Source organism: Pipistrellus kuhlii, unplaced genomic scaffold (assembly GCF_014108245.1).
Source record: "Pipistrellus kuhlii isolate mPipKuh1 unplaced genomic scaffold, mPipKuh1.p scaffold_m20_p_11, whole genome shotgun sequence".
In the NCBI taxonomy this organism is placed as follows: Eukaryota; Metazoa; Chordata; class Mammalia; order Chiroptera; family Vespertilionidae; genus Pipistrellus; species Pipistrellus kuhlii.
This window is the reverse complement of record NW_023425416.1, coordinates 268,761-288,326: the sequence shown is the minus strand read 5'-3', so window position 1 is coordinate 288,326 and position 19,566 is coordinate 268,761. Positions and strand designations below refer to the sequence as shown.

Genomic DNA, 19,566 nt, shown 5'->3' with positions numbered 1-19,566 from the left:
CGGGTAATTCCCGGTCATTCTGCCATTAGGGTCAATTTGCATATTGACCTTAGGTTATATAGGATATTGTGCTACTCTCTTCTGGCCTGCAAAGTTTCTATTAAAAAGTCAGCTGATCAACTTAAGGGCATTTCCTTGTATGCAACTATTTTTTTCCTCTTGCTGCTTTTAAGAGTCTCTATCTTTAATTTTTAACAATTTCATTGTAACGTGTCTTGGTGTGAGTCTATTTAGGTTCATCTTCTTTGTGACTCTGGCTTCTTGGACTTCAAGGTCTGTTTCTTTTGCCAGGTTAGGGAAGACTGTAGCCATTATTTATTCAAATATGTTTGCTGCCCCTTTCTCTCTCTTCTCCTTCTGGGACCCCTGTGAATTGAATATTAGACTTGATGTTCTAGAGATCCCTTATTCTATCCTCATACCTTTTTCTTTTTGATCTTCAAATTGGGTGATTTACACTATTCTATCTCTCCAGTGTATTTTTCATTTCAGTTGTTATATTCCTGAATACCGATATGTCCTTTTTATAATTTTTATAAAAAATTATAAAAAGGACATATTGATGACTTTGCATACACAATGCTGTGTGCTGGTGCTGACTGAGGCTGCCCACTGGGTGTGACAAGGCAGGAGCCCATTTGGAGTAGTGCCAGCCTGGATGAGTCTTCTGGGAAATGCCAAGATGGGGTGAGTAGCGTTATCAAGGTTGATGAAGAGAGTCAGAAATAGTGCCTACTAGCATCAGACCAGCTAGATGAAAGGAGAGTAAAGAAAAGGGAAAAATGGTACCCACCAACATTCAGATTCAGGAAAAAGTTCCAGATCCCTTGTTTCTCCAGGAGAAACCCTAAAACTAATCAATGTATCACCTTCATGTATGCCCTAGGTGCTTTTCAAACTATTACTCTCTGCCAGGACTCAGAAAGAGCACAACCTAGATTTCTTACAGCCTTTTGGCTCTCCAAGACAAAAGCCCCAGTACTTTTCAAAGCAAGATGTTTTGGGGGCTCCTCTTCCTGATGCAGGTTTCCCAGGCCAAGACTTGTACCCTCACCTTTCAGGGACAGTATCTGCGGCTGTGATATTCCTTCCACTTGGGAATCACCACATGGGGAATGGGGGGAAGAGAGGGTCCTAACTATACTTAGTCTCCATCTCTTATACCCATGTCAGTGTGGCCTTTTCTTTATATTCATAGTTATAGAAAACCTGTTTTGGTAGTCTTCGGGTGTTCACAGATAGCTGTCTTATATATAGTTGTAGTTTTGGGTGTCCAGGAGAGGATGTGAGCTCGGGACCTTCCCAGTCAGTCATCTTGAACTAGAAGCTAGGATCTTGCTCTTGAATGGCAATTTAGCTTCTCCATGAAATGTTCCTTGTGGTTGGTGTACTGCCCTGCAACTAACGTGTCTCTAGATGGGATCACCATGTCCTAAATGGCCTAATGGAAAATTAGGGATGATTTACTTTTTCAAACACAGAAGAGTAGATAGAAACTAAACTCAACTTCCATGGTCATATCAGAATTACAACTGAATTATAGAACACTATAGGCCCTGTACACAAATTTGTGCACCAGTGGTGTCCATTGGCCTGGCCTGTGGGGTCAGACTGAAACTGGCTCTCTGACATGCCCAAAGGGGTCCCAGATGGTGAGAGGGCATTGGACAGGCTGAGGGACCCCACTAGTGCACAATTGGGGCCAGGGAGGGATGTGGGAGGTTGGCCAGCCAGGGAGGGACCGTGGGAGGGCTCCAGGGGCTCCACTCAGCCCTGATCAGCCAGACCCCAGGAGCAAGCTAACCGACAAGACAGAATGTCTGCCTCCTGGTGGTCAGTACACATCACAGCAACTGGTCAATTGGTAGATTGCTCCCTGGTAGTCAGTGCACTTCATAGTGAGTGGTTGAGCAGCCTTAGTATATCATTTGCATATTATACTTTGATTGGTTGAATGGCTAACTGGCCAATGGACACTTAGCATATTAAGCTTTTATTATATAGGCTATACCTGAATAATCAACTGAAGACTTGATTATTGAAGTCCCATAACCAAGGATTTATAGAACAAGCCACATCAAGACTGGCAGAGAGAGTGGATATGCAAAACCTAATGGCCCCACATTCACTTGTGGGGACTGATAATCAGAAGAGAAATCTTAGCTACAGAGATCCTGTCATGGCCAGTCTCCCACAGCCAGCCAACCTAAGGGTCAACCCCACCCACAGATTTGCCAACAACAATGAAGGCTCAATTATAACAGTAGGGATACATAATATACACAGGGGACACTTCTGGGGCACCCAGCTCAGGTGATAAGGGAAATAGTACCACTAGACAGAACTTCACATGACACCTACTACATAAAGCCACCCTTCTAAGACTGAGAGACATAGCAGCTCTACCTAATTCATAGAAACAGAGAGAGCCAGCCAAAATGGGGAGATAAAGAAATATGCCCCAAATGACAGAACAGAAAACAAAATAAATTAAATGGAGGTAAGCAAGCTATGAGATATAGAGTTCAAAACACTGATTATAAGGATGCTCAAAGAACTTCAACAGGATAAAAAGAAGGACATAGAAACCATAAAAGATAATTGGTTAAAAATGAATATAATATCTGAAATAAAGAATACACTAGAAGGAATGAACAGCTGATTATATATAGCAAAGGACCAAATCAGTAATCTGGAAGACAAGGTAGTAGAAAACACCTAATCAAAGAAGTAAAAAGAAAAAATGATTTTTAAAAACAAGAACAGGTTAAGTGACCTCAGAGATAACATCTGCATCATAAGGGTACCAGAAGGAGAAGAGAGAGAGCAAGGGATTGAGAATCTATTGAAGAAATAATGACTGAAAATTCCCTTAATCTGGCAAAGGAAATAGACATACAAAGGCATGTAGCACAGAGAGTCCCAAACTAAGTGAACCCAAAGAGGCCCACATCAAGACATATCATAATTAAAATAGAAAAAGTTAAAGACAAAGAGAGTCTTAAAAGCAGCAAAAAAAACAAACAAACAAAAACAGTTACCTACAAGGAATCTCCATAAGACTGTCAGATGATTTAAGAGAAATTTTGTAGGCCATAATGGATTGGCATGAAATATTCAAAATAATTAAAAGCAAGGACCTACAACAAAGACTACTCTACCCAGCAAAGCTATCATTTAAAATTGAAAAAGAAATAAAAAGCTTCTCAGACAAGAAAAAGTTAACAGTGTTCATCACCACCAAACCAGTATTATAAGGAATGTTAAAAGGACTTCTTTAAGAAAAAGAAAGAAAAAAGAGAAACATAAATAAGAATAATACAATGGCAGTAACTAAGTACTTATCATACTCCTTTAAATGTAAATGTATCAAATGCTCCATTCAAAATGTGTAGGGTAGTTTAATGGATAAGAAAACAAGACTCATATATAGACTGTCTGTAAGAGACCCACCTCAGAACAAAAGACACACATAGCCTGAAAGTAAAGTGGTGTAAAAGGATATTTCATGCTAATGCAAACAAAAAAGCTAGGGTAGCAATACTTTTTAAATAATATATATTTTTTATTTATTTTTTACATAGAGGAAGAGAGAGGGACAGAGAGTTAGAGAGAAACACCGATCAGCCACCTCTTGCACACCCCCCACTGGGGATGTGCCCACAACCAAGGTACATGCTCCTGACCAGAATCGAACCCGGGATCCCTCAGTCCACAGGCTGATGCTCTATCCACTGAGCCAAGTTTCGGCTAGGGTAGCAATACTTTTATCATAAAAATAGAATTTAAAACAAAGGCTATAAAAAAGACAAATAAAAGCATTTCAAAATAATAAAGGAATAAATTCAACAAAAGGATATAACTGTACCGCTTTGTACCCAATATAGGAGTACCTAAATATTTAAAGCAAATATTGATGGACATAAAGGGAGAGATCAACAGTAATGCAGTTATGATTGGGACTTTAATACCACATTGACATCAATGGATTGATCTTCTAGACAGAAAACCAATAAGGAAACAGTAGCCTTAAATGACACACTAGATCAGATGGATTTAATTAATATTTTTATAACATTTTACCCCAAAGCAGCAGAAGATATTCCTTTTAGCTGCACCTGGAACATATTCTAGAATAAACTACATTTAAGCTACAAGTTTCAATAAATTTAAAAAGATTGGCATCATATCAAGTACCTTCTCTGACCACCATAGAATAAAACTAGAAACCAATTACAAGAAAAATACTGAAAAAACACACAAATATATGGTGGGGTTAACAACAAGATTTAAAAAAAAGGAAAGAAAGAAATGAAAAAATGTGCCGAAACCCGTTTGGCTCAATGGATAGAGCATCAGCTTGCGGACTGAAAGGTCCCAGGTTCGATTCCAAGTCAAGGGCATGTACCTTGGTTGCGGGCACATCCCCAGTAGGGGGTGTGCAAGAGGCAGCTGATTGATGATTCTCTCTCATTGATGTTTCTAACTCTCTATCCCTTTCTCTTCCTCTCTGTAAAAAAAAAAAAAAAAAAAAAAAAATCAATAAACTATATTTTATAAAAAGAATTGAAAAAATGTCATTTCCTTTAGACAAATGAAAACAAAACAATCCAAAATATATGGGACACAGCAAAAGGTGCCATAAGAGGGAAATTCATAGCAATGTTGGCTTATCTCAAGAAACAAGAAAAATCTCAAATAAAATAATCTAACCTTTCTCCTAAAGAAACTAGAAAAAGAACAAATAAAACCTGAAGTGAGTAGAAGAAAGGAAAGAATGAAGATCAGAGTGGAAATAAGTGAAATAGAGTCTAAAAAATATAAAAGATCTTTGAAAAGATAAACAAGACTGATAAACCTTTCATCAGGCTCATGAAGAAAAAGGAAAGAAATAGAAGGGATTGTAAGAAAATACCTTGAACAATTATGTACAGCAAAGTAAACAATCTGAAAAAAAAATGTATAAATTCCTAGAAACATATAATGTTCCAAGACTGAATCAAGAATTTAGAGAAAATCTGAGCAGACTGACTTTAACCAATGAAACTGATAAAGAAATAATAAAGTTCCCAGTTTAAAAAGTGATGAATAAGATGGCTTCACGGGTGAAACAGCCTAAGAGCCCACCAGCAGATGAGTGGATAAAAAAGCTGTGGTACATTTACACAATGGAAGGAACTCTTACCCTTTGTGGCAGCATGGATGGACCTGGAGAGTATTATGCTAAGCAAAATAAGCCAACCAGAGAAAGACAAAGGCCATATGATCTCACTAATATGTGGAATCTAATGAACACAATAAACTGATGAACAAAACGGAACCCAAACCATGAATACATGGAAGAGACTGACCAGTGCCTGAAGGGAGAAGGGTGAGGATGACTGGATAAAGAAGATAAAGGAATTAGCTAAAGGACATATAAGCATATCCCATGGACATGGACAACAGTGTGGTGAAAGTTAGGAAAGGGGATACACGGGTAGGTACAGTTGAGCAAAAATGGGGAGAGGGCGCCACCTGCAATAATGTCAATGTTAAAATTTTAAATAAAATAAAAACCACTTTCCCTTCTCAAACCATTCAAAAAAATTCAAGAAGATGTAAGTCTCTTAAGCTCATAACAGGAGGCCAGCATTATCCTGACTCCAAAACCACATAAAAACATTACAAATGGCCCTCGGTGATTTGGTTCAGTGGAGTGCTGGCCTATGGACCAAAGGGTCCTGGGTTCAGTTCTGGTCAGGGGCACGTACTTCAGTTATAGGCTCCGCCCTGGCGTGGGCCCTGGTCAGGACACTAGCAGAAGTCAATCAATCGATGTGTTTCTTTCACATCAATATTTCTCTCTGTCTTTCCCTCTCTCTCCCACTCTCTCCAAAAGTCAATGGAAAAATATCCTTGGGTGAGGATTAAACAAACAAAGAAAACCATTACAAACTGAATGTTAATAAAAGAAAGTTATAAGCCAATATTCTTGAAGAACATAGGTGGGAAAATCCTCAACAAGATATTAGCAATCCAGCTCCAAGAATACATTAAGAAGATCATACACCATGATTAGATGGGATTTATTCTTGGAATGCAAGGTTTTTTCAATATCTGTAAGTCAATTACTGTAATACAATAAAAAATGAAAGATAAAAATCATATAATCATATCAGTAGATGCAATAAAAGCATGTGACAATATCCAGCACATATTTATGATAAAAACTCTCAGCAAACTACAAATAGAGAGAATATATCTCAACATAATAAAGGCCATCCATGCCAAACCCACAGCTAACCTTGTAACCAATGGGGAAAACTAACAGCATTTTCCTCAAGATCAGGAACAAGACAAGGATGTCTACTTTCACCACTTTTTAAAAAATATATGTTTTTATTGATTTCAGAGAAAGGAAGGGAGAGAGGAATAGAAACATCAATGCTAAGAGAGAATCATTGATCGGCTGCCTCCTTCATGTCCCCCACTGGGCATGTGACCTCCTGTTTCATGGGTAAATGTTCAACCACTGAGCCACACTGACTGGGCCACTTTCACCACTCATACAAAATAGTATTGAAAATTCTAGCCACAGCAATCAGACAAGAAGAAAAATAAAAGGTATCTAAATTGGAAAGGAAGAGGTAAAATGTCATTATTTGCTGATGGCATGATATATATAGGGAACACTGAAGGTTCCACCAAAAACTATTATACTAGAACTGATAAGTGAATTCAGCAAAGTAACAGGACATAGGATAAATATTCAGAAATTTCTTATATTGTCAAACACAAATAATGAGTTGTCAGAATGAGAAATTAAGAAAACAATTTCATTTACAATTGAATAAAAATATCTTGGAATAAATTTAACCAAGGAGATAAAGACCTATTGATATATTTGAAAAATAATAAGACATTGAAGAAAGAAAAGGAAGCAGATACAAATAAATGTGTCATCCTCATGGATAGGTAGAATTTATGTTGTTAAAATGTTCATACTACCCAAAACAGTCTATAGATTCAACTCATTCCCTGTCAAAATACCAGTTGTGTTTTTCACAGAACTAAATAAATAACCCAAAATTTATATGGAACCACAAAAGACCCCAAATCTTGAGAGAAAAGAACAAAGTGGGAGGCATCACACTACCTGATATCAAACTACAGGCTAATAGAAACAAAAGCATGGCATTGGCGTTAAAACATGCACATTGACCAGTGAGACGGATGGAGAGCCCAGAAGGAAACCCATGCTTTTATGCTCAGGCTTATCTAGGGGGGATGTGTTGGGAGGTGGTCAATAAGGGGAAAAGGAGACATATTTAATACTTTAAACAATAAAAAAAAAAAAATAGAAAGACAAGTACCAAATTTAGGAGAAAATCTCTTCAAATTACATATCTAAAAAATATAGTTTTTAGAATCCTATCTAATAAAAGGGTAATATGCAAATTGACCATCAGTTCAAATCACAAGATGGCCAGCAGGGGAGGGCAGTTGGGGGCAACCAGGCCTGCAGGGGAAGGCAGTTGTGGGGGACCCAAGCTGGCAGAGGAGGGCAGTTAGGGGCAACCAGGCCTGCAGGGGAGGGCAGCTGGGAGTGACCAGGCCTTCAGAGGGCGGGGGGGGCAGTTGGGGGTGACCAGGCCTGCAGGGGAAGGCAGTTGGGGCAACCAGACATGCAGGAGAAGGCAGTTGTGGGGGGCCCAGGCTGGCAGGGGATGGCAGTTAGGAGTCACTGGGCTGGCAGTTAGGGGCAACCAGGCCTGCAGGGGAGGGCAGTTGGGAGTGACCAGGCCTGTGGGGGGGGGGGAGGGGGGAGGCAGTTGCGGGGATAAGGCCTGTAGGGGAGGGTAGTTGGGGGCGACCACGCTGGCAGGCCAAATAAGGCAGGCAGGCAGGTTGGGACCCAGTTGTGGATTGTGAGAGGGATACCCGACTGCCCATGTAGGCCTGATCCCACCGAATTGGGCCTAAATGGGCAGGCTGGCATCCCTCGAGAGCTCCCAGATTGGAGACTGTGCAGGCTGGGCTGAGGGACACCCCTCCCCCATGCACAAATTTCGTGCAACAGGCTTCTAGTATATAAATAACTCTTAGAAGTCAGTAAGCAAATAAATGACCCAATGAAAAATATGGACAAAGTACTGAACTTATTCATCAGCAAATAAGATATGGCAAATAAGCACAGAAAAAGATACTCAACATCTTAGTCATCATTCCCAACAAAGTAGAAATTCTATTCCCGGACTATCAATTAAGTATGAAGGTAAAATAAGGGAATTGTTACTATGTAAAATCTTAGAAACACAGCCCCAGAATGCCATTCTCGGGAAGCTCCGGATGTATGCACATGCCTGGTGATGGAACTGACAAATCAAGAAGGAGAAGGTGGGCTTCCGTTCACAAGGGCTGACGGAGAAGGGAGAAGAGACACCATGAGGTGAAGGAAGTGGCAGGGCACCAGCTGTGCAGACCGCGTGCACACCAGACTGAAGGCTCCAGGAAAGGTGTTCCCGAGGACAAAACACAGCCAATAAAATAGATAACGTATGTGGCTGTGTTGAGTGAAATTACACAGTTCCGTCAAAATATGTGAAGTCAAGTGAATTATAGGCACATGCTACTTTAATCAGTTCTAGTAAAACAGTATGATTTATAAAGTGTAGTAGGAATAAAGGATTCCGCTGTGAACTACTCTATACTGTGTGGAGTTTCACAATCCCGCACTCACTGATGCTAAGTAGACGCTAAAGCTGAACTCGTTAAACTAGTTATCTGCCTTTTAGAAATTGGTGAAGAATGGCAGCAGGGGGTGTCTGAGAAATGCAGCTATTTTTTCAAAGATTTTTTATTGATTTCAGAGAGGAAGGGAGAGGGAGAGAGAGAGAGAAACATCCACGATGAGAGAGAATCATTGATTGGCTGCTCCTGCACGCCCCTTACTGGGGATCAAGCCCAGAACCCGGGCATGTGCCCTTGATCTGAATCAAACCTGGGACCCTTCAGTCCACAGGCTGACGCTCTATCCAAGCCAAACCAGCTAGGGCACAATGCAGTTATTTAACCAAAATGCCTGTGACAAGAAACTCAGATATTGACAGTTTTCCCACAGTTATGTATTAGTCAACACAATCCAGCCCTGTATGTGTTTATTAAGAATTCAGGCCACACTAGAGTTTTAACCTTACTTTGTCACTTTGTGCTGTGTGACCAGCCTATCTATATATATAAAAGACTAAGCAGCCATTGTATCCGAAACAACCAAACGATGACCGAACATGCTGTGTGGGGCGACCAGACCAGCAGGGGGGTTCTTGAGGGACGACCAAACGATTGAGCAGCAGGCTGTGTGGAGCGAATTTCATGCACCAGGCCTCTAGTGTAATATATAATAACTACTCTAATTAATGTAAGACTTGAGGCATCCGTCAAGTGGGGATGCCTCACTTTCCTCATCTATGAAATGGTACTGGGTTCTGAGGAAATAAATTAGATAATGTAAACAAAACATCTTGGTGCACTAACTGTACCTTAAAAAAATAAATAAATAAAGCTTTCCTAGTGAAGAGAGACTGCATAAAGCTACTGACTGACAAGGAATTTTTAAATCCCTTCTCCCATGTTCATTTCAGCATCAAAGCATGCAAATACTCAAGCAGATCAAAGGGGAAACACGGAAAGCAGTTAGAAGAAGACACAGGAGTAGGTCTTCAGGACTTATTTCTGTGTCAGCCTTCCGAAGGACACGAGAATCCCACCTGCAGGCTCACATTCACTGAGAAAGCAGTAACTGGAGCCCACACTGCTTCGCAGCCCTATTCATCTTTTAATAACGACTTTTTCAAAGGTCACTGCCCTTGTGAATCTATCGCCATTACCTATTTTTGCACCATTTCATCACTCCCAAAACAAACCCAGTACCATGGACAGTCACTCTCCAGTCCCCTCTGCCCTGCAGCCCCTGGCAACCATTCACACGTTTTCTGTCTGCGTGCATTTGCCTCTTCTAGGTCTTTACTGTAAATGGGATCAGATAGTATGTGGTCTTCATATTTAGATTTTTTTCAAGGTTCGTCCATGTTAAAGCATGTGTCAGTACTTCATGACTTTTAATGAATGAATCATTTCCACTTATAGCTATATCACAGTGTGTTTATCCACTCAAACATGATGGGCATTTGGAGTATTTCCTCCTTTTGGCTCTTATAAAAAATGATGTTACATTTGTGAACAAGTTTTTGTGTGGACATGTTTTCATTTCTCTTGGGTATATACTAGGAGTGGAATTACAAGGTCATAAGGTAACTTTATAATTAACTTGTTGAGGAACTGCCAAACTATTACCAAAGCAGCGACATTGATTTACATTCCCACCAGCATTGCATGAGAGTTATGATTTCTCCACAAAATCACCAACATTTGTTACTGTCTATCCTTTGGATAGCAGCCATAATAGTAGCTATGAAATAGTACCTCACTATAGTTTTAATATGAATTTTCCTAATGTCCAATGATATTAAATATCTTTGTTAAATGAATTTATTAGCCATTTGTATGTCTTTCAAAGAAATGCTATTCAAATCCTTTGTCCAATATTTAATCAGGTTATTTGTCTATATATTGAGTTATGAGTTCTTTACATAACTTATCCTGGATAAGTCCCTCATCAGATCTCTAACCTGAAAATACTAGAGGCCCAGTGCACGAAATTTGTGCACAGGGGCAGGGGGGCGGTATCCCTCAGCCCAGTCTGCACCCTCTCCAATCTGGGACCCTTTGGTGGATGTTCCACTGCCAGTTTAGGCCTGATCCCTGAACCAGCAGTTGACATCCCTCTCACAATCTGGGACTGCTGGCTCCTAACCACTCGCCTGCTTGTCTGCCCAATTGCCCCTAACCACTTCAGTGTGCCAGCCTGATCATCCCCTAACCACTCCCCTGCTGGTCTGATTGACACCTAACTGCTCCCCTGCTGGCCTGATCACCCGCAACTACCCTCCGCTGCCAGCCCAATCACCTCCAACTGCCCTCTCTTGCAGGCCTGGTCACCCCCAACTGCCCTCCCCTGCTGGCCTGCTGGCCCCCAACTGCCCTCTTCTGCCAGCCTGGTCACATCCAACTACCCTCCCTTGCTGGCCTGATCACTCCCAATTGCCACCCCTGCTGGCCTGGTTGCCTACACAGCCTGCTGTTCAGTCGTTTGGTCATCCCTCACTAACCTCCCTACCAGCCTGGTCGCCCCAAGCAGCCTGCAGTTTGGTCGTTACTGTTATTGTGACAGCTTCTCAGACAATTTGCATATTCCTCTATTATTAGTATAGATTATTAGTATAGATTTTCTCCCATCCTATATATTGTATTTTCACTTTCTTAAAGGTGTTCTTTGAAATACTTTTTAAAATTTTTCTAATTGAATATTTTGGGGTCACATTGGTTAATAAAATTATATGAAGTGCAAAAACTTTTAAATTTTTAATAAAGTTGAAGTTATCACTTTTTCTTTTGTTACTTGTTCTTTTGGTGTTATACCTAAGAAATCATTGCCTAATCTAAAGTCATGAACATTTACTCCTATGTTTTCTCCTAAGAGTTTTACAGTTTTTAGCTCTTATTCTTAGGTCTATGATTCATTTTGAGTTATTTTTTATGTATGATGTGAGGTAGAGGTCCAACGTTATTATTTTGGCAGGTGAAGAAAAATCAACTGTTTCGAAAGAATTTTCACTAACGTTACAATATGCCATACATATAACATAAAGGTATTTAGAGATTTATTCAACAAATATATGCAGCAAAATAGTATTTTGATATATGAACTGATAATTTTTCTTCCTCTAGTCCTGGATGGTGTGGCTCAGTTAGTAGGAGCACTGTCCAGTTAGTAGGAATATTGTCCTGCTCGCTGAGAGGTTGTGGGTTTGATCCCCAGGGCACATATCTAGGTGGAACATGTGTGGGAGGCAACCAGTCAATGTTTCTCTCTCACACTGATGTTTCTCTGTCTCTGTCTCTCCTCTCCCCTCTTTAAAATCAACAAAAATGCCCTCAGGAGAGGATTTTCACCCTGTTTTTCCCCTTTCTTTCCTAACATTCAAGCAGAAGCAGGCTCCAGGCTTCCTTGCCTAGGAGAGGTTCATGGCAAGGTAGCTTTCTGATTTTTGTTTTCTCAAACACCTAAATTCTAGGACCACAGATTCTCAGGGGGACTGCCCAATTATACTGTTCAGAAAAACAAGGAAGAACTGGTTTTTCTCTCTGCAGGGTAGAAAGGAAGTCCCCAGAAATGAAGGAAGAAGAAAAAGGTCCTGAGAGAGTTCTCAGACCCACTGCTGAGAGGAACAGCTGTGAGTGTAGCTATCACATAGGCACCCTTGGCCCAGATTCTCAACCCTAAGTCTGGCACAGGCAGTTCAGAATCACTAAACCATAATCCTATATAATAAAAGCCCAATATGCAAATTGTCCCCTCAAATGGGAGTTTGATTGCTTGCTATGATGTGTACTGACCACTAGGGGGCAGCGTGGAACATGGCCGGTGGCTGTGGGGGCGCTGCCAGCCCCAATGAGAGTGGAACCATAGTGGGATGGTGGAGCAGGTGAGCGGGCAATGCCAGGCCAAGGCGGGTGTGAGTGGAGGCCCGATCTCCCTGCAGAAGGCGACTGATGGCTGCGGGGGTGGGCGGGGCCGCCTCCCCACTCCCAGGTGCTGAGGGAGCCAGGAGGGGGCCAGGGGGGCAGCGAGACCCACACTTGATCACCCTGCAGATGGGATGGGGCAGCGGGTTAAGGGTTGGCACCAGGTCACCTGAGGGACCCCACCCATGCACAAATTCATGCACTGGGCCTCTAGTCACTTATAAGCACAGGAACAATATGGAAACATCTGACCAAACATCCAATGGGATACCCCTCACTCACTTCCCCTAGGGGCATATCCTGAATGTCTGTGTGCCATGCTATCTAGAACAGCGTTTTTCAACCACTGTTCCGCGGCACACTAGTGTGCCGCGAGATGTTGCCTGGTGTGCCGTAGGTGCAGACAAGACAAGAATTTTATAATTTTTCACTATTTTGTTTACTTAATATTTCATAATAAAGTAATTATAAAATACTTCCTTTGTGTTTATTTGATTCCTATTCAAGAGAATTACTTTATATTTAGTCAATATAGGCACAGAGTTAAATTTTTTAACATTTTCTAATGGTGGTGTGCCTCGTGATTTTTTTCATGAAACAAGTGTGCCTTTGTCCAAAAAAGGTTGAAAAACACTGATCTAGGCATTACCCTGATACTATGGCATATCCTGAACAAGAGGCCATGATGAAACCCAAGTATTAAGGTTATGTTTTTTTCCCCGCCAGCAAGACAAAATGGCAACTCAGAATGAGAAATTAGGTTTCTAGGGAACAGTGATATATGTCGTATGCTTGGTTCTATGGACTGTCATTTATACCTGCCACAAAAATATTAAGAATCTACCACACACAGGAATCCTGCCAGGCTAACGTGGAGTGGGAAACGGAACAGTCATGGTTAGCCAAGGCATTTGTAATCTGGCAAGAGCAAACATGAATAAGGATAGCTGCCATTAATCACACACACTTGCACCCGGCCGGTGTGGCTCAGTGGTTCAGTGTCAACCTATGAACCAGGAGGTCACAGTTCAATTCCAGGCAGGGCACAGGCTGGAGATGTGGGGTTGATCCCTAGCAGGGGGTGTGCAGGAGGCAGCTGATCAATGTTTCTAACTCATCACTGATGTTTCTATCTCTCTCTCCTCCCTTCCTCTGAAATCAGTAGAAATATATGTTTTTAAATTATACACACTTGTGTGCACAGCTTGTGCTACACTCTGTAGATGGCTCACATTTAATGGGATCTGCCTCACCAAACGGGGCTCCCAGGTTCAGAGAAGGCCAGGGCTTGGCTAAGGATGCTCACTAGTAAGGGTAGGACTTGGCTGGGAACCATGGTGCACCTCACTCCAAGTCCATTCTCACTTTGAAGTGATGACCCTCCATGGAGGCCAGACTGAGTGCTGTTCTTTGATAACCCGACATCCATCGGACCTAGGCTTTGGCTCATGTCCCTGAGTTGGGAGGGCTTAGGTCAAACCAATCTTCTCGAACTTGCTGTTCAATGCATTCGTGGGCAGAGGACTGGCCAGGACCCAAGGCTGGACAGGAGACACTGGCCAAACTGTCTCTTATGCTGTTGGGATTCAGACTTGCTGTATCAGGTGTGTTTTGCCTAGTCCAGATTTTTATTTCCATTAACACCATCTTTATGTCCAGCAAAGAAGTGACACATCTGCTTTTGGGCAGAAATCTCCACTTTTCTATTTATGTGCAAAAGGAAGAATTTGGTTATCTGCAAACAGAATTGTTTTTAATAGGGAAAAACCTCATAGAGCTGTTTTGCTTTGAGATGTAGGCTCTTAACTTGGTGCCTAAGAAACTATTTTACATTCTTGTCTGAAGCTTCCTAAAAACAATCAAAGGAGAATAAGTTGATTCTGGTAGTGAAATATTAACAGCTTTTCCTTAAGTATTAATCTACTGAACAAACGTTGAGAATGAAAGAAGCTGGCATATTAATGTTGTGAGAGCCATGACTTACATTTTCTATTGCTGCTTCTGTTATCTGATCCTGGAAAAATGACCAAAACAAATTTAAAACCCCAAAGGGAAATATAATGAGCCATAGAGAGAAGTAAAAACACTGAGAAATCTAACGTATCAGGGAACCATTGAATGTGCAGCTTCTCATATGCAAGCTGGCCTCCGGAGCTGAGGGCCCGGCCTGCAGGATCGGTCAGTCCAATGACCTTTTGTTACGTTTGAGATCCCAGGAGGCGAAGTGACTTGTCCGATGTCATGTGTTCATTAGCATGCATAATATTATAGTTCCACTAAACGGAAAGGTACTGACCTAGGGGTGAGAAGACTGCTGCTACTGTTTTTGAAAATCCTTCCCTCTCTGAAGGGACTGTAACTCTGAACATGAACATCAGTCGTTTTTGTTGTTTTTAGAAACTCCGAAACTTGCTTTGCAGTTATAATGAAGAGGCAATATGCATGGAGTTAGGAGTGTGGGCCCTAGGCCAGCCGGCCGCCTCACAACCCCCCCTCTCCCGGCAGCAGCCTGAACAGTGTCACTCTCTGCCTCTGCAATGGGGTGAGCAGAGCCCTGCGCTGCCCCTCACGGCGTTAGATGCAGTAATACGTCCCGGACTCAGCGCCGGCGGTACAGAGGCCGTGCCAGGGAGCGGAGAGGCCGGCTGGCAGCATCGGAGCACAAAGTACCCGAGCGGGGTCTGTGGGCTCAGAAGGCATCCCTTCTCTGGACAGAAGCATCCCGAGCGCCAAGGCAGGCGGATCTCAGTCTCGTGGCTGAGTCCCGCTTTCAACAAGAGAAACCATTTCCCAACCTCTGTCTTTGAGGCTCCAGGGCTGCATGGAGGGCAGGCACCCTTCCGCTCTCCTTTCTTTCCCTCATTTCTGCCGGACTGCAGAAGCAATGGCCGGGTGCCAGCACCTCCGGTCATGTGGGGGGCTAACACTTCCACCCGCTCAGTTCTGGACCCGATAGTTCAATGTCAGCAATCAGTGCTCTCCAGGCTTATTTCATGAGAAAAATAAACTTAATCATTAATAAACATTTTTAGCTACGATTATCAAAATGCAATCCTATCCCAAATACCCTCTAAAACTGATTTCTCTTTCCTGTCAATAAATATTTGTAGACCTGCCCAGGCGGCCACTTGCCCCAGCCACTTAGAGGTGCTAGGTGAGACCGTTACCGGCTGTCACTGACACTTCTGCAGAATGTCCACACTGCCCTCCAGGTCCTCGCCGCTCAGTGTGCCTGTGGGCCCCAGCGTGGTTGTCGGAGGAGCGGGTGGAAAGGCAGGGCCCCGCTGCACAGACCGGAGTCTGCGGTGCGGGAAGCTGTGTGGCCGGGCAGTGCCCACCCCAGTGCTCGCCATGCAGAGCAGAACGGCGGTAAGTGAAGTCCCAGGCCTAGTTCTGCCCTCACTGGCGGCATTCGGGGTGCAGTGGAACAGGAAGCAGACATGGTCCCTTGCCTTCATGGAGCTTAGAGACTGGTTGAAAGGTAAGACTTTCAAAATACACTAAAACATATAATGGTAAATGATAGTGCTATGAAGGAAATGAATGGGCAGTGTACAGAGGAGGACAGACTGGTCACAAGGACGGCTCAGCCCTGGCCCGTGGCTCAGTGGTTAGAGCCTCGCCCACCGCCCTGGACCAGTGAGGTCAGACCCAGCGAGATCAACCTCAGCGCGCGGCTCCCCGGCTCGGGCACGCAGGGGTTCCGCTCGGAACCCTCCGCCATCACCGTGAGCACCGCTGTGGCCTCCAGCCAGCGCCCGGCCGACCTGCGCCCCGCGGCGGCGCTCACCACCATTCGCTCTCAGCGGAAGCTCATCCCGGACCCTCCGGACCCGGAGGCCTCCGACCGGCCGGCCGGGCAGCCGCCGCCCCACCCCGCGCGGCAGCCGAGACCCCCGGGGTCTGCCGCCGCGGACCGTTACCTGCGCCGAACGCCGGCCGCCCCGCGCGTCCCGGCCGCTCCTCCCGCGGCTCCGGCCCCGCGGCGCCACCAGCCCGGCGGCGGCGGCGGCGGCGGCTGCGCCCGGGAGGGAGGGGGCGCGGCGGCGGCGGGGGCAGAGCCGGGAGGCGCGGCGGCGGCGGCGGCGGGAGCGGCGGCGGCGGCGGCGGCGGGGCCTGTCCGCGCGGAGCCGCGGAGCCGGCGCCCTAGGCGCGGGGAGCGGCCGTCCTCCCGCGCGGCGCTCCCGAGATGGCGGCGGCGGCGGGGCGGCGCGGGGGGCCCGGGCGGCGCCAGCGCGGCGCGGGCTGAGCCGGGCCGGCAGCGCGCGGGGCCGCGCCGCGGGGACTCCGGGAACCGGCCGGCGGGGCGCGAGGCGGCGGAGGCCGCGATGGCGAACGCCAGCGAGCCGGGCGGCGGCGGCGGCGGCGGCGGCGAGGCGGCCGCGCTGGGCGTGAAGCTGGCGGCGCTGAGCCTGCTGCTGTGCGTGAGCCTGGCGGGCAACGTGCTGTTCGCGCTGCTCATCGTGCGGGAGCGCAGCCTGCACCGCGCGCCCTACTACCTGCTGCTCGACCTGAGCCTGGCGGACGGGCTGCGCGCGCTCGCCTGCCTGCCGGCCGTGATGCTGGCGGCGCGGCGCGCGGCGGCCGCGGGGGCCCCGCCGGGCGCGCTGGGCTGCAAGCTGCTGGCCTTCCTGGCCGCGCTCTTCTGCTTCCACGCCGCCTTCCTGCTGCTCGGCGTGGGCGTCACCCGCTACCTGGCCATCGCGCACCACCGCTTCTACGCCGAGCGCCTGGCCGGCTGGCCGTGCGCCGCCATGCTGGTGTGCGCCGCCTGGGCGCTGGCGCTGGCCGCCGCCTTCCCGCCGGTGCTGGACGGCGGCCCCGAGGGCGAGCACGCGCCCTGCGCCCTGGAGCAGCGGCCCGACGGCGCGCCCGGCGCGCTGGGCTTCCTGCTGCTGCTGGCCGCCGTGGTGGGCGCCACGCACCTGGTCTACCTGCGCCTGCTCCTCTTCATCCACGACCGCCGCAAGATGCGGCCCGCGCGCCTGCCGCCCGCCGTCAGCCGCGACTGGACCTTCCACGGCCCCGGCGCCACGGGCCAGGCGGCCGCCAACTGGACGGCGGGCTTCGGCCGCGGCCCCACGCCGCCCGCGCTCGTGGGCATCCGGCCCGCGGGGCCCGGCCGCGGCGCGCGCCGCCTGCTCGTGCTGGAGGAGTTCAAGACGGAGAAGCGGCTGTGCCGGATGTTCTACGCAGTCACGCTGCTCTTCCTGCTGCTCTGGGGGCCCTACGTGGTGGCCAGCTACCTGCGCGTGCTGGTGCGGCCGGGCGCCGTGCCGCAGGCCTACCTGACGGCCTCCGTGTGGCTCACCTTCGCGCAGGCCGGCATCAACCCCGTGGTGTGCTTCCTCTTCAACCGGGAGCTGCGGGACTGCTTCCGGGCCCAGTTCCCCTGCTGCCCGGGCCCCCGCGCCCCGCAGGCCGCCCTCCCCTGCGACCTGAAAGGCATTGGTCTGTGAGGGCTCCGCCTCGGACCCGCCAGCCCTCCCCGTGGCCTGGACTCGGATGCGGCTCTTGCTCGCTGCGCCCTCTTAACGGTCTCACTGCCTTCACAGGACGAGCACCCGCACCCGGAGCGTGCAGACTCCTTCAGGGGAGAGGGTTTCCATCTCCAGCCCACCCTCCTCCGCTCGTGGTTCTCCTAAATATCTATTTTCATCTGGACAATGGGCCCGCGGTCTTTGTATTGGTACTGATGTCTTCTACTCCATGCTATTACTTTTGAAAATAAAGGCTAAACTAATTTTCCTCATGCAACGTTTCCTAAAGACCAGGCCAGTTTTCTACAGAAGCTATTTTTGACAACCTCAAGTGGCATTACCCTTTGCAGTGGAGAAAAGGAACCCAGGGCACTTCGAAAGCTCCGTTTCCTGAGGGTCTTCTGTTGGAAGCCAGAAGGGGGTGGGGTGGGGCGGGGAATTGTCAGCCTTGGAGAGAGCTCTGGTTCTCTGAAAGTGTGGAGAACTCTGTTCGGTGTTGAAATGAATGTAAATAGCGGCAACCGAGTGGCTAGCAAGGCAGTTGCACGGGGGCAGGGAGGAGGGACTGGTTTCCTGTTGCTGTGTCCGCCTAGAAAGTGCAGCCGGTGACAGCTGCCCTCTGCATGGTACCAATCTTGGCTGGAAATATTTCTGTGGAACTGTAGCTTTCAAAAGTTAAAAGGTGTTTTGGTTAGTGACGGTGGAGAAAATACAGTATTGCATGTTTCTGTGTGTGCTGCTGTGGTTCACTGATGGGGCAGGGGCTCCAAGAAGCAGAGTATAAATCAAAATTGTTTGGCTATTTTTTTTGCCAATAAAAATTAAAACAATTTTATGGAAACAGCTTGTGCTTTGAGGAGTCCAGTTTTATTCTGGCTTATGAATTTCCACTTTGAAAATTGTTCTTTTGTTCCTGGTATAAATGAATGGCATATAATGATACTCTACTTCTAGGAGACACATGTTTCCTGAAAATGTTTGCTAGGTTAAGCTGTGCTGTTCTACTGACAGTTATTTTAAAGTACTAATGAGAACTATAATTTTAAATAGTATTTCTTTGTTAGACACATTGTAATCTTATATTGAAAGACTAAATTCTGCAAGTACTATATAATTTTGCTTATAATGCTCCATTTTTATTAATGTTCCTTCTGTGTTGAGGATTTATATCTGTATTTCTCTTTGCATTATACAAATATATGAGTATTTTCACTCTGGAGTATTCTGTTGTTGTGTGAGGCTGTGACTGGTACTAACAGACATCTCAGAATGGTACTCATGTCTGATGGCCTTAGTGAGTGTCCTAGTTGACCATCAACATCTGTAGCATCTGGAGGGCTGTCACTTAAAATGCACGAAAATCTGCAAATCTCTTTAAGGGGAAGAAGCAGTGGACATACTTATAAAACGTGAGCAAAGTCATACTTTTAATTAAAATTGCATGTAGTAAATATGTTGA

The 19,566-nt window shown here is 46.0% G+C and overlaps 1 protein-coding gene and 1 long non-coding RNA gene across 3 annotated transcripts in view; one reads left to right on the top strand and one right to left on the bottom strand.

Moving 5' to 3' along the window:
- The window catches only part of LOC123652035, a 37,347-nt gene extending 19,681 nt beyond the window's left edge, over positions 1-17,666 (bottom strand). The window contains exon 1 of the long non-coding RNA XR_006741058.1: positions 17,553-17,666. This is a non-coding gene — a long non-coding RNA (uncharacterized LOC123652035). The remainder of the gene's footprint in view (positions 1-17,552) is intronic.
- Positions 16,609-18,379, top strand: GPR27 (G protein-coupled receptor 27). Of its 2 annotated transcripts, none has more exons than XM_045578932.1 (2): positions 16,609-16,644; positions 16,943-18,379. In XM_045578932.1, the coding sequence occupies exon 2, from the start codon at positions 16,956-16,958 to the stop codon at positions 18,084-18,086; it is 1,131 nt and encodes a 376-aa protein (XP_045434888.1). In that variant the 5' UTR covers positions 16,609-16,644; positions 16,943-16,955; the 3' UTR covers positions 18,087-18,379. The 2 variants fall into 2 exon arrangements, with proteins under 2 accessions (XP_045434888.1, XP_036286419.1); XM_036430526.2 differs by lacking the exon at positions 16,609-16,644 and adding an exon at positions 16,687-16,736.
- The last annotated feature ends 1,187 nt before the right edge of the window (positions 18,380-19,566 follow it).